We start from the raw sequence: 16,015 nt of genomic DNA on the forward strand, positions 1-16,015 counted from the left end.
TACTTAGATCATAATGGAATATGATTCCTTGAGGGCAGCAATCATTTCATCTGTCCCTTTGCAATCAAAGTTCTGAAATCATTTCTAGAATGTGCAGGGTACACATATACAAGCTTAATAAATACTTCTGACTAGATATATATATAGTAGACCTGAGGAAGGAAGGAGGGAATACATATATATGTCATATATATATATATGCTACATATAGTATATACATGAGCTTAATAAATGGTTTTTTAATAGATATATGATAGTTGCCTAACAGATGCTTATTGAATAACTGTTGATATTCAATTTTTTAAAATGAAGGATGTCACTTGATTGTCACACAGTATTATTATTGCATTGTTAGAGAAAAACAAAATCCAGACAGATGCAAAGTTAATTTTTGTTTCTCTGAAGAGATCAAGCATCATACAGCACAACATAAACAAACAATAATCCAGGCCAAAGTTACTCACTAACCATGGGCAGTCATGGGCAAGTCACTTCCCCTTTCTGTCCCTGGAGGCAGCTGGTGGGGCAATAGCTAGAATTCAGGCAACCGTTATCTGAGTGACTCTGGGCAAATCATATTACTTCTGTTTGGCTCAGTTTTACCATACAGGGGTGATAACTGTTCTTACCTCTCAGGGTTGTTATGAGGATCAAATGAGAAAACATTCATAAAAAGAGCTTAGCACAGGGCCAGACATATAGTGGGGATTATATAAATACTTATTCCTTTTCCCTTTGAGCCTCAGTTTCCTCATCTATAAAATGGGGGAAATATTATAAGTACTATCTATCTCTGAGAACCTTTGCAAAAGTTCTATAAAAACATTTTATTATTAATCCACGGATGGTATACTAGAGCAGGCAGGAGAGTGGTTGAAAAGAAATAAAATCAACAGCTTGAGATAAGACTTCATTGCTAACACTATTTAATAACTATAACAATACCAGAGGAATAGGAGTAGGAGGGAAAAGGGTTGAAAGGAGCATGATATATACTGTTTTTGGACTGAAGGTTATTCCTAGTAATTGTTTCAAAAAGGAAAAAAATGTTGAATTTTAAAATTTCCTGATCAATCCTAGAGTCAATATTTCTTCTCATAGTATAACAAACATTTATTTCTGAAACCAGAGAAACTATGTATTGGCTTCCCTCTCAAGGGCCTTAACAGACTGGCCTCTGATGAAGGGCAAATAGAGATTATAAGGTATTACACTGTTATAAGCCAGTGATGGTGAACCTATGGCACAGGTGCCAAAGATGACACGCAGACACTTTGTGGGCATGCACGCTGCCCTTCCCACCCTCCCCCCCAGAGTTCTTACCAGAAAGCCAGAGGAATTGGGGTGGAGCTGTTCCCCTCCTCCCTCTCTATTCTTTCCTCCCTACCCCACCCCCAATTGATGCAGGAAATTCTCCATATGGAAACTACTTCTAGGAGGTCACACAGAGGATGTGCATTAAAGGTAGGTTTTGCTCTGAAGGCTTTTTGACTTCTAGGACAGCTCTCTAGACACTATACTATACTGCCTCCTTTTATCAATTCAATAAACCCTTATTAACTATAACATATCTATAACATATAAAAATATACATATACAATATAACATGCTAGGCATATATAGAGAGAGATATATAAGTCCAATTAAGGTTCATTCCCTGCTCTCAGCACTTGCAATCTTTCAGGGAGGATATGTCATAATATAAATACAGTGATATCTCAGTTTTTGTCAATAATCAATTGGAAAACAATTGGTGAAATCCAAAACCAACAAAATCGAGGCAATTATTTTCATGTGAATCAATGTAAATACAATTAATTCATTCTAGACATTCCAAAATACATAAGAAAAACACATTTTATAGAAAATAAATATAGTGTTTAATACTAAAACTAATAAGAAATTAATATAAAAGACTAACATAAAGAATAATTGAACATTTAATATGGCATTTACCTTTCTGAAGATTCTTCTTGGCATATGGAAGACAGCAAGGAGGGGAAAGAAAGGTTATTGTTTGGAAGGAGAATCCCCTTTCATAAGGACCTTAGGTCTCAGGGCACTATTTGGAAAGACTTTGGAAAGAAGCTGACAAGTAGAGGAATTGTTTCCTTGATTATGTCCCTCTTCTCAGCTGAGATACTAGGGAGAATTTCTACTTGACTGAAATGAGATATCTCACTCCCAATGAGAGAGCTCATTTATTTTGTATAGTCAGATATATATTCTTCTCCTTATACTTTATTTAACTTTTGTTTGCTATCTACGGATAAATGGATTTATTTGCTTTTCAATACATGTATTGCTCACACTGAGCAGGAATACGTGTGGGTCACCTTTTGTTTTTACAAAATTACCATCAAGGTCAAGTGGGCACGCCAATGAAATCAGAAGCAACTGATGAACACTGAGACAAATTTTTCTTGGAAAAAAATCGATGAAAACCAAAACTGACAATAACCATTATCATTGAAAACCAAGGTATTACTGTATACAACACTTTAAAGACTTAAGATTATGTTAGTATGATTATTTCCCTCCATTAAACAGATCACAAACTCTCATGCTTTACATAAACAGATTAAACTAGATGGCCACTATATCCTTTCCAACTATCAAATTCTTTGATTTTCATGGCCTACTACAGCCTCAGAATTTTTCAGCCTGCTGTCAACCTGATGATGGGCTTCCTGGGCAAAGTGGTGATGACTAACTTAGTCCGTGGGCAAAAATCCATCCCCAAGTCTAAATTTTAGAACCAAGATCACCTATATATCCCTAAAATCATTCCGTTTTTTTGGAAGAATCTCCAGCTCATTCTATGGACTTCCCTACCTCCTCAGTAGCCTTGCATGGCTACCCAAACCCCACCCCACCCCCTTCCTTGATTCCTCTTATTTGTTGTTTTCCCTCATTAGAATACAAATTATTTGGGGGTAGGTACTATCTCCCTTGCTTGTATTTCTATTCCCAGTGCTTGGCACCATCCCTTCCTGGTGCATACTAAATGTTTTGTGTATCAGTTTATCTTTAAATCAACCAGATTCACAACTTCAGAGTCATCTCCAATTTTTCACTCTCCCTAACCTTACATCCAATCCATCATTAAGTCTTGTAACCTGTATATTCTCTACATCTCTACTCATATCACAACCCTGCTAGTTGAGGACCTAATTACCCTCCAGATATCATCCAGCCTGTCCTCTCTTCAATCTATCTTCCCCATCACTGTCAAATTGATCATTTTAAAGAGCAAGTCTGATCATGTCACTCCCCTGTTCACGAAGCTTTAGGCTTTACTCATCACCTCTAGGATAAAATATAATATGATGCATCCTGAATAGAACATGGGCCCCTTGAGGGCAGAAGCTGTCTCACTTTTTTATTTGTGGTCCTACATCTAGCACTATATGTGACTTCTATAGGTGCTTTATATATATTTGTTCCTTAACTGTGTTGAGGGAAGATATATCAGTAGGAGAAATATGTCCTATCTATGTATGAGTATTATGATTATATCATCCTAACACAGTATATAAATAGAGATAATAGAGTTTACAAAATGCTACAAAGAGGCTCAAAGGAAGAAAAATCATTTTCAAAATGGTGGTTGAAGTAAGACTCAAAGAAAGTTTGCTGGAGGAGGTAGCTTTTGAGTTGGGACTTAAAAGAGTCCAAAAGGCAGAAATTAAGGGAAAGAGCATAACATGCCTTGAGAGATGGCATGAACAAAGCCACTGGGGTTTGTTGGATAAGGAATGGGAAGTAGTCAGGCCAGAGTGACTAAAGTGGGTGCATTTGAAGAATATTTTAAGAATAGATTGGAAAGATGGAAAGGACATAGAATCTTTAATCAATCTCTTAAAATCTGGACTTCGTTGAGTAATGATCATTTTGATGTGGGAGAGTGGCATACACAAATCTTTGCATAAGGCAGCTTAGTCTATCAGTGGTATGAAGAATGGATTAAAAAAAAAGAGGATCTCACTCGAAAGTACTGAAGAATATTAAGAAGCTATATGCTTTTAAATTATTTTTTTGAGTGATTTAAATTTAAACCTTTTTTTTTCTTAAAATATCCAGAAATTTTCTGGAATAAATGTAAGAAATAAGCAACAACATTCTGAAAAATATTTTAGAGAGTGAATGGAAACGAGAGGGAAAGAAGTTCAATGTCCTTACCCTACAGGACACTGAGGCCCAGAAATAGGAAATGACTTCCCCAAAGTAATTTAGGTAAACGTTAAATAATAAAAGAGATGGCACAAGAATCTCATGCCTCCTAACCCCAGGCCAGGATTGCCTTCGCTCTATAAACCATTCTACTTTTCTTTTATGATATATATGTTGAATACCTAATCAGTTTAGAAAAATTATTTGCTAGATTTTAGACTACTTTAGAACCCTTAAAGCAGTCATCTAATATCTATAGCCAGAACACACGGGCTTTAAGGAAGTGGAATAAAATTTGTTTCTGTTAGGGAGTGGCTCACAGGAATACATTTTTCTAGTGATTAATTGCACTGACTACAAAATTTCAGCCAATTTTAGAGTGAACAGTAGGAAAGGATGTTATGCAGGCTGTTTTCCAACTTACATATTTCTAAACTTCCCTCCACCACTAATCTATTTCTGCAAGAATATCCTAAAATAAATTTTAGAAGATACCATGGTTTATCATTCTATTGCCTAATCAACTTGGATGCTCAAGATTTTTCTGATTAAGTTTATTGATTATTTTTGAAGTCTTCTCCAGACAAATGGTCTGACTTCATCTGGTTGGGGGTGGTATCAGAAGCTTGTATCCCTGATTGTTTTTCAGGTATATTTTCACTGTGTATATTTCATTGCATAGTATAAAAATAGGTTACCTCTGGATGGGGGGAAGGATGGAAGGAAGAGAGAGAATATGGATCACAAAATGTCAGCAAATGATTGTTGAAAATTGTATTGACATGTAATCTGGGGAAAATTTTAAAAAGGCTACCTCTATAGAATGAGTCTCAATATTGATGATAAACACTTGTCCACCAGATGCTGCCCATATAGTGTCTTCCATCATTAGTAGACTTCTAACTGGCAGGACACTTAATTTGACCACTTTTTGAGGTTCAGAATTCCATGATCCATCTAAAATAAAAAATACAATAAAATAAAATCAGTCTTACCCAAATTATTGATGTAAATTTTGTGTTAGAGGTGTGGGGACATTATTAAATGAGACCATTTCAAATACCAAAGAATCAACTTATTTTTAACTAACACTAGATGTGTTTTGGGGAATAGGGTGAGAGTAGGGACCTGTGCCTGGGCCTTTCTAGGAAATTACAGTACTTCAAATAAAGTAATTCAGTCATTCTACAAAGACCTAGAATTAAGAAGAGCTAGAAACTGATTAACTTTTTCTCTTTCCAGTTACTATACTTCACTTTATTTTATCTAATCACACTTCATGCTCATGATCAATTTGCAATATAAAAATCATTAACTGAAAAAAGTTGTTTTCTCTTGCTAAATTTGCTATCTTTCTTGATGACTTATGGCTAATAGGTATTGCCAAAAGGTTGACTATTGAGTAATGAATTATTTGGGTTATAGAATTTTTGAAGATCATCTATTAAATATGAAGTGGCAACTCTTTAGGTCTATGGAGGAAGAACTTTTGCTAATGTCATGGACCGCTGGAAGTACTTAATTTGAAAAAGAAGAGAACTAAATGCTTTGGTTAAAAGACCTTTTCCTATAATTTCTGCAGGATGATAGGAATAGCTGAGATATGACTAAATTTAAATATGCATATTTCCAAATGACATAGAAATTTAGGTGCAATGTCCTCAAATAGAAAAAAATGCTATTATTACATATAAGTTCTAATCATAAAAAGGTACCAAGATATCATAAGTTCTAGAGCTTGTAGGCATCTTAATAATCCAAACACCTTATTTTACCAATGAGGAAAATTAGTCTTAGAAACATAAATTATCTTGGTCAAGTCACATGGTTAGTATGTTGCAAGCCTATGTTGCTTTAACTCCAAATCTAATGCTTTTTCCATTTTAAAATTAATCTACCATCTAATCAACAAGCATTTATTTACAAAGCCTCTAAGGTGGGAGGATACAAAGACAAAAAAGCAGAACAGAATGTTGTAGTTCATTCTTTGATTCTATATATTAGGGGAATATCATGTTTTGTTTTATAATAAGTGGTTTTCTGATGACCATTAAGACTCACAGCTTTTAATAACAATAAAGTCAGTACTCATTTAGTCAATAAATATTTATTAAACTTCTACTGTATGCCAGGCAGTCCTAAAGATACACAGAAAAACTAAAGACAGCTCTCTTCTCTCAGGGAGCTCACAGTCTAATATTTGAGACAATGTACAAAAAACAAGGTATAAACAGGATAATTTGGAGATAGTCAATGGAGAGAAGATACAAGAATTAAGAAAGATTGGAAAAGGTTTTTTACAGAAGGTGGGATTTTAGCTGGGAAAGGAAATCAGGTAAACAAAGAGGTGGAGATAAGGAGGGTAAAAATTCCTGGCATAAAAGACAGTTGGTAAAAAAAATCTAGAGTCTGGGGAAGGAGTTATTTTGTGTGAGTATAACAGTATAACAAAATTAATGTAGAGTGATAAAATTACAAATATCATGGTTTCAAAGAGTTAATTGAAAGCCATTTAGAAAAATGAAGCCATGTGCCTATTAAGATTTAGTTCAAATGCTGTGCCATACCTTCCCACCAAGCTGCTTCAGCAGGAAAAGAGAGCATACCAATCCCGCCCCAAGTCTTTATACCTCTATCTACTTTATCACACTCCTGTCTACCTCATTACACAAGAGGAATCATGGGAAATGTAGTTTTGAAAGAGTCCAAAATGTCCACAGGAAGTTTAGATCAGGGACCTCAAAATTAGTTCAAGGACTCCCAAATTTCCAATATCACAATAGCAAAGTCAGTGTCATTGGATCACAGAGTATGTGAGAGATGGTGTGTAAGAACACTGGAAAGGTGGTGGGATGGGGGCAGGTTATGAAGGGCTTTGAATGCCAAACAAGATTTTATATTTGATCTGAGAGATGACAGGGTGCCACTGGAGCTTACTGAGTAGGGGGGCAGGGAAGGAGGTAAATTGCTCAGAGCTGAGAATTTGAAAGATGTCTCGGGCAGCTGAGTGGATGATAGACTGGGTATAGGAGAGACATGTGGCATTCTCTGCTTCAGTTCTCTCTACAAGTCAACCTTCATGGAAATTCATATCCTTTACAAATAGGTCAGCAGATTGTAGCAAATGGGTTTTATTAACGGGTAGCATGATAGACTGTTAAAAGAAAACCCTGTAATCAGAAAACCTGGGCTAGATTCCCAGGTCTGGAACTTATTAGTCATATGACCTCAGTTAGGAAAATCTCTTCGGTTCTCTCAGTCTGTTTCATCACTAGTAAAATATAAATAAATAACTCTTGTCTTGCCTATCTTATGGGGTTCAGGGCTCAGAAGAGATCATGCATATGTAAGGGGTTTGTAAACTCCAAAGCGATGTGCAGATAGACAATTTATTATCATTGTTAACAGAAACAATATTATCTACTTCTCTTTAGATTGTTTTGCACCATTTGCCAATGTTTTTCAAATTATTGGTCAGTTCTCTGGACCAAGAAACTTCAGATTAAATAAATCATAGCAGCCTATTTTTAAAAAATATTCAAGCTGGGATTTTACTCCTAACAAAATTTTTTTCAAGGAGAGGGGTGCAGGGGTTGACATTTAATTTTGGCTATAACAATATAGTGATACTGTTTCATTCCACAAGCAAATAAATGATCTGAGGCCTCTCACAATTCATTTCAATTCTATTCAATTCAATCTAACTCTACAAACATTTTTAAGCCCCAAGACAAGAGAAGGGCAAAGAAAACTAGTTTTATTTTTTTCTTCAGAGAACATTTTGTTTTGGTTTAGTTCATGGTTATACATTATTGTTATTTGATAGAATCACAGAAAGTCTGGCAGGAGAACATTGTACCCAGTAACAATATAATGTACAATAATCAACTGTGAATGACTTGGCTATTATCAGCAATGTAAGGATCCAAGAAAACTCCAAGGGACTCATCAAGAAAAAAGGCTATCCACTATGGATGGAGTCTGAATGCAGTTTGAAACATACTGTTCTTCACTTTATTTCCTTCATGAGATTTTTTTTCTTGTATAAGTAATAGTATTTTCGTTCACAACATGACAAACATGGAAATATGTATTGCATGATAGCACATGTATAACCTATATCATATTAGCTGTCTTCAGGAAGGGGAAAAGGAAGGGAGGGAAAGAAAATGGTTGGCAAAATGTCAGAAAATAATTATTAAAAATGAGATCCAAGACAATTCTGAGGGATTTATGGAAAGGAACACTACCCACATTCAGAGGAAAAACTACAGGAGTAGAAACACAAAAGAAAAACAATTGCTTGGACATTTGGGTTGATGTGGACATGATTGGGGATGTAGACCTGAAAAGACCACACCCATGTAACTGTCAATAATGTGTAAATAAGTCTTGACTGACCACACATAATAAAACCAGTGGAAATGCGAATTAGCTACAGCAGAGGGGGGGGGGGGTTTGAAGGGGTGAAGGGGAAAGTAAAAATATGAGTTATGTAACCATGGAAAATTTTTCTAAAAATAAAAAATTATTAAAAAATATGAGATCTACATGTAATTGGGAAAAATATAATAAAAAATTAGGTGGTAAAATTTTAGAGAACCTAACACTGTGCTGACTGCATCAAGCCCTACAATATTACAGGACCTCCTTCAGACATTCACAGGCACTCAGAAACCATCAGGCTGGTATCCATGTAGGAAAACTAAAGAAAAAAGAATGTTTATTGTTTGAATTATGGTATGAAATTGGATGGGGGATCTGTTGAATGAGTTTATCAGTATGCACATAATCTCTTTGCACCTCTTGTTTCTCTTTCTCATCTATCTGTAGCACCAGTCCAAGATTTCTGGTTCTAGATCCAGGACAACTTATTGTATAAATGTGTGTGTGTGTGCGCTTAGTCTAAATTGACAGACTAATTAAAATAATTTTCAAAAGATACTGCGAAACATGCTTAATTAGTCTAGCAGCATGTATACATGCATGTATATATTTGCTCTTACAGACATATTTTATATAATACTGTCCCCAATCCATCTTCATATTTCTGTGTAATGAGAGACTATTCAATGAATTACCCACCATATTTATGTATCTATATTCATAATCTCTATCTTGGACTAGTTTTGAAGACAGAAAATAAATTGATCTTAGAAATGAATTGGAAATAGAGACCAAATTGGTTTGCAATAGGAATATTATGCAGTACTTTCATGCTACCCCTTTTAACATTTTTTGCAATCCAGTTTAACTAGTCCATTTGCTGTTCCCTAATCTTGCCTGGCATTGCTCCACTTTTGGTCCTGCTAGCCTTCTTTTTCTATATCTCTTTCTCTTTTACACCTACTCTCTCCACCGACACCTGAAATATAGCTATTGTCTCCAAGGGCAAAATAAAATAGAGAATGAGACCCCGAATTAAAATAGCAGGAATTACTCTACACTTATCATAAATATAATAAGAAGATGGTTATATTTTGAACATATTTCTACATTTAGTACACTGGGAAGTATTCCTAAGCTCTCAAGAGATATTTGAAGGATTCTGATATCAATCATTTGAAGGTTTTGATTTAGAGGTCTGAAAGTGAGCTAACCAGGTAACCCAAGGCCCCTCAGGCTCTAAAATTCTAAAATTTATGTTTTGATAATTCAAAAGACCTGCAATTTCATTTGTGCGGATAGTTAACAGTTCATCACTCTCTCCATCCTTCAGTGAACATCTTGATGAGTCAACTGGGCACCCTTCTGATAATGTTGCTCTCTGAACTTGGACAGGTTGACTCACAGATGACATAATCTATTTCTTTTTCTTAATTATTTTTATGATGATGTTTTTCTTCCAGATTACATGTCAATATAATATCTTAATATCTGTTTTTTATATTTTGCAATCCCTGTTCTCTCCCTTGTACCTCTCCTCCCTACTCAAGAAGGCAGGTAATATAATATAGATTGTATATATATTATCATTTAATAGATATTTCCAGCTTCATCATGTTATGAAAGAAGACACATTGCTTACATTAGAGAAAAATATATGGAGGAAATAGAATAAAGAATAGTATGTTTCAATTTGTATTTGGACTCTCTATTTCTTCCATGGTAGTGAATAGTTTTTTTTTTATTGTTTGTTTTGTTTTTGTCATGAGTTCCTTGGAGTTGTTCTGGATCTCTGCCTTATTGGTAATAGTTAAGAAATTTACAGCTGGTCATCATACATTTTTGTTACTGTGTACAATGTGCTCCTGGTTCTGCTCACTTCAGTTTACAGCACTTCATATGTCTTTTTAGGTTTTTTTCATGATCATCTTGTTTGTTATTTCAAGGATATACCACAGCTTGTTCAGCCATTGCCCAACTGAGGCATTATTTTAGTTCCCACGTCTTTGCCACCACAAAGAGAGCTCCTATAAATATTTTTATACAGGACATAACCTATTTCTGGGGTTGGTACTCAAATGTTTTTGACTCTTGTAAAGGATATCAGATCTTGCCGTTCACAGACAAGTCTTTAAGAATTAACAACCCAATCACTTCCACTCCAAAATAAAACAATGAAGCATTTGTATACCTACAATAATTATTGCTTGACTATTCCCCAACTATCTAGCCTATGCAAAAACAAAAACAATCCCACAACAACAGTAACAAAACATGAATAGCTATGACTTGATTATTTCTCTATATCTTATAATTTAATTTTATATGTCAGAGGATTTGCTAACTTTCTATTTGTATAGTTATGATTTGTATTATGTAACATTCAGTAGTTCTTTTTAGATTTTGATGAAAAAATTTCAAGGATGTTTTTTCACTTAGTGATTTTGAAACCTACTTAAAATGGTTCTCTCTGGAAATATACACCTTTGGCATTTAAGTTTTCACAGATTTTTTCCCTCAGTCTCCTGCCAAAGGAATTTAGTCTTTTCCTTTCTTCTCTGTGCATTAGCAGCACTGATGATGCTCTATGGTGACAGCACCCCTAGGACTCATTCATTGGCTTTTTTCCACAAATGGCAACTGTGTGGAACTTGCAGAAATGGCACCGTTAATGGTTTGTCCAAGGCACCTGCCTAGGACTGGTAGATTGCTTGAGAATATTGTCTCTGGAGGTGTGACTCATGGCACCTTTCACTCTGCTATTGTGTAAGTTGTACCTACTGAGAACTTACCAATGGAATCCCAACCAAAAATTGCTAGTATATTAGATAACAATGATAGAAGGCTGACTTTCAGCCAGTAGCTTTAACTCTGATTTGAACTGGACACAGCCCTTCAGGTGGGAAAAGTTCCACTTTGCATGAGAGTAGTCTCATCTTCCCAAAGCAGGCAGACTGAAACAATGATCAGTTGTCTACCCATAGTAATCTTAATTTTGTTCAGAGTTCAATAAAGTGGCATTTTGTCTCTAAGTATTGGAGTTACAGTTTTCATTTTAGTATTTGAAAAACAAAGTGGATACCCATGATAAAAGATCTAGAGTCAGATTTCTAGTGCCTTGAGCAGGGACTAGAGAGAATATGTGGAAGGGTGTTTTAAAGGAGAAGGAATGAACAGGGACAGAGGAATCAGGGACCAATGTCTATTGGTCCTGCCTCAGATCCAGGACAGTGTAAGGCTGGGCAAATAACTTAATCTCTCCTTGCCCCCAAGCAATTTCATTTGCTTATCAGTTGCAGAACAGGTGCTTATTTAGAAAAGAAGAAAGGTTTTCCTAAGTGGGAGATCTCTTACCTGTTTGGCCACTCTTCCTTTCCAAAGGTCAAATGTAAACTCCTAGAGGGGAGGAATTGTTTTATCTTTCTAATATAGAATCTACCACAATACCTAGTGGGAAGTTTTGTAGTTCTTTCTCTTTTCTTTTTTGTTCCCCACCCCTAAAAAAAAAAACCAACATACCCTTTACATTTAGCTAGGCAATTAGGATTAAATGACTTGCTCAGGGTCACACAGCTAAGAGATATCCGAGACCAGATTTAAACCTAAATTGTCCAGACTGCTCTATCCATTATACTACCTAGGTGCCGCCTTCTTTCCCTTTTCAAAGTTACTGGGTGATGTCTTGACTAACTGATAAGTTATATTTAACTGAGGCAGAGTTGTGCAGTACTGAGCCTCACTCTCTCTTCCATAAGCATTAAAGTTCAGTGGTGCTATGAAAGTCAGGACCACTGGTGATGGCTCAGGATGCAGTGGATGGCTCTGGCATCTCTGATATCTGACCAAGCTCTGGGTACTCCACAGTACTTGCTTCAGTTGCCATCATAGCTACTGAAACAAATTATATTCATCTGCCCATTCTGGTCCAAATGTTTGAATATTTTAAAGTATACAAGGACATATTCCCTATAACAAATCTGTGAGGTAGACAGGACAAGTAGTATTATTCCCATTTTATAAGTTAGGAAATTGAAACTGTGGAAGTTTAATAGACATTACCATGGTTATATGGGTAGTCTGTTTAAGACCCACAATAAATCAATAAACAGGCATTGACTACATGCCTATATGCTAGGTGTTGTTCTAGGGACCACGGATTCAAGAACACAAATTTTTAAAAGATTTAAAAAGAAAGAAAGAAAAAAAGAAAAAACTCCTTTTCCTCACAAAGCTTACATTATATCATCATATTCCAGCTAATCTCTAAATAATATAGATCTATAATCAAGATTACCTTCCATCTTAACTAGATAACATTAGATTCAAGAGAAAGTTTAGTTTGTGAAGGAGTTGGGGGAATAATTTACTCAGAGGCATTCCCCTCAGGGGATTGCTATTTCTGTCAATATACTGAAGATACTAGACAGTATTTCCTCATCCTCCTAGAATTTATCCCTCCTTCCCTGTTTTCCAGAATTAATAGTTTCCTTGTAAAATTCATGGGTTGTATGAAGTTATATTTATAGGCTTTACCAACCCAATCCATACATTACCAAAGCCAAATCTTCATCCAGACAAGCTAAGAGCATAGCTGTGATCCAGAGGGCAAGGCAGCAGTTTGAAGTCATCCTGAGTACTTTATATAACTGGGGCTTTGGGAATAATCTTTCTACAGTGGAAGCTGCTAATTTCTGTGGGATTATTCCCTATTTGTCAGCCAATTTAGCCCTGAGATACTAAAGTTAATATAGCCTCCATTCCTGGTCACAAGGATTTCTGTTATAACTGTTATTCTGGGCAAACAACTGCCCAGGGGGTAGGGGGTGGGGGTTGGGGGGGAGAAAGAATTCTAACCACTCACTCCCCTCCCCCCCTGCTTTTGCTAGCAGCTTGACACCATTGTCAACTGGACCCATCTTTACAGAACAAATACTGGAGTGACAGAATCAACAGAAGAAAGAGTGAAGTGGTGCTCTGGCCCAGAACAAGGCTGAGAGACAGTAAGGAGGGCTCCTCTCGCTGGAGTATGAGGGAATGCTGAATAAGCCTCAGCAGGACTCCAATGCAATAAAGCACGAGTATAAGGAGAAAGAGAACATTTGCCTCAGTCTGGCCTGAGCAGAGCAAGGGCATAAACCAACACAACACAGAACAAGCAGCAGTGGGAAGAAAGTGACCCTGCATAATCCAACCAAAATAGAACTTGTGAGACCCAGCAAAGGTAGCAGCAGGAAGAACTCAGCTCTGTGGGATCCAGCGGGAATTGGGCAGAGCCCAACTCCAACCAGTTGAACTAAATGGCTGCATACCTCCACAGGAAGGTCAACCAGGCTGCCTCTGCAGCACTTTCTATCTGAGACAGAGACAGACGAGCCAGCCCCAGGCACAGTCCAAGGGTGGGATGGTACTCCTTCTACTCCAGGAACAAGAGAAAACTTTCAGCATGTAGACAAAATCAAGGGGAAAAAATACCGGCAAAATGAACAAAAGACAGAGAAAACAATTTATGCTAGAAAAATATCTCAACAAAAAAGATTGCCAAAATACAATTTCAGAAGACATGCAATACAAAAATGAAAACATTTGAAGCACTGTGGAGATCTCTTTATCATCTCTGATAATCTGATGACAGTTTAGTTGATAAGGAAATAAGGACAGGACAAGGGAAATGTCTTTTACTTCATGCTTCCAGCTCTGGCTCCAGGAACATGGAGTTTATTATATATGTTTCAAGACTCATTTCACACAAAAGAACCTCCCCCCCGAAACTTTGCAGATGCGCAGAAGTTAAAACACAAAACATTGGCTTCAGAATAGACCAAGGCCAAGGCTGAATTTTGACTAGGTTCTTATCAGAAAGCCAAGTTGGGGAGTATCTTGGCCTTGGCTATAACAGGCAGCAGTATTCCTTACTGTGTTAAAAGTGTTAACCCTTTAAATTCAGGTTTGATAGGAACATAAAGCTTTTCAATAAGGTCACAATACATTTCAACAAGAAATCACAAGGACCACAAAAGGGGTCAAAAGAGGAGTCTCAGATGTTCATCTGTTTAAGACTCTGTTTCTCTTATTGGCCTCCCACAAAGCACCAAAGGAAATGTAAAAGGATATCAAGCCCAAAATGAACCTCCTAGAAGAACTCAAAAAAAAAAGGATAAAAAAAACAAATAAGAAGAAACTTAGGAGAAAAATTAGGAAAGAAAATGACATAAATAATCAACAGTTTAGAACAAAAACTTGCTGAAGAAAACAGTTTCCTAAAAAAGGAAATACAATACCTCAAAAAGGAAAAAAAACTCCATTAACAAAGCCTCAAAGAAGAAAATGGCCCCCTAAAAATTAGAAATAGAACAAATGTAAAGTATAATGACTTTGCCAGGCAGCAGGAAACAATAAAACAAATTCAAAAGAATTTTACAAATAGAAGAAAATTTGAAATCTCTCACTGGAAAAAAAACTCACCTGGAAAATAGGTTTAGGAGAAATAATCTAATAATTACTTTATTACCTAAAAAAACTGACTTGATATTCTTGAACAAGAGTAGAAAACAAAAATGAAAAGAACTGATCAATCACCTCCTGAAAGAAATCCCAAATTTTAAAAACTTAGAACTATTATAGCCAAATTGCAAAATTCCCAAGTCAAGGAGAAAATATTACAAGTATCCACAAAAATATTGTGGAGCCACAATCAGTATTATACAGGACCTAGCAGTTTCTACATAAAAGGTTCAGAAGGCAATGGAATATGATATTCCAGAAGGCAAAGGATCTAGGCCTACAACCAAAAAGACCTAATCAGTGAAACTGAGCATAGTATTCCAGGGGAAGAAATGAGTATTTAATGAAATAGAGGAATTGTAGGCATTCCTGATGAAATGGCCAGAGCTAAAAAAGAAAATCCAATGATTAATTTCAACACTAAAAAAAGCATAAAAAGGTAACAGAAAAAAAAACAAAAAATCAAGGGAAGCAGTGGAGTTAAACTAATCATATGCCTGCAGAGGAAAGCTGTAACTAGGCTAATTAAGATTTCTATAGTACAAGAGATACATGGTAGTACTTAAACTGAAAGCAATCAAGAGAAACAATGGAGTTAAACTGATTACATTACTTGCATGGGAAAGTATTAACTAGAATATTTAAGATACTTATTATAAAAAAGATTTAAGATACATAAGATGCTTAAAGGTAATCAAGAGAAACAATGAATTTTTGTTGTTATAAATTATAATTGTTATTATAAACTGATATATTGTTGGTAAGAGGGTGATGACTAAGTTGCTTAAGCTATCTAGATATTTGAAGTACCTAAGATACCTATAGTACTTAGAATACTTAAGGTTCTAAAGAAATTTAAGAGCTGGATCAGTATTAGGGCAATGAATAGGAGCATAATATGGAAATTTTTTTAAATCAAGTGATGAGAAAGTAGTACACAGCAAAAAAAGAGAAA

At 35.8% G+C, this 16,015-nt stretch overlaps 1 protein-coding gene across 1 annotated transcript in view; it reads right to left on the reverse strand.

Annotated features, from left to right (window-relative positions):
• The window catches only part of ARHGEF10 (Rho guanine nucleotide exchange factor 10), a 249,896-nt gene that overhangs the window by 26,691 nt on the left and 207,190 nt on the right, over window positions 1–16,015 (reverse strand). The window contains exon 27 of the mRNA XM_044663602.1: window positions 4,988–5,130. Coding sequence (XP_044519537.1) covers window positions 4,988–5,130 — 143 coding nt within the window. The remainder of the gene's footprint in view (window positions 1–4,987; window positions 5,131–16,015) is intronic.

Source organism: Gracilinanus agilis, chromosome 2, assembly GCF_016433145.1.
Source record: "Gracilinanus agilis isolate LMUSP501 chromosome 2, AgileGrace, whole genome shotgun sequence".
Lineage (NCBI taxonomy): Eukaryota > Metazoa > Chordata > Mammalia > Didelphimorphia > Didelphidae > Gracilinanus > Gracilinanus agilis.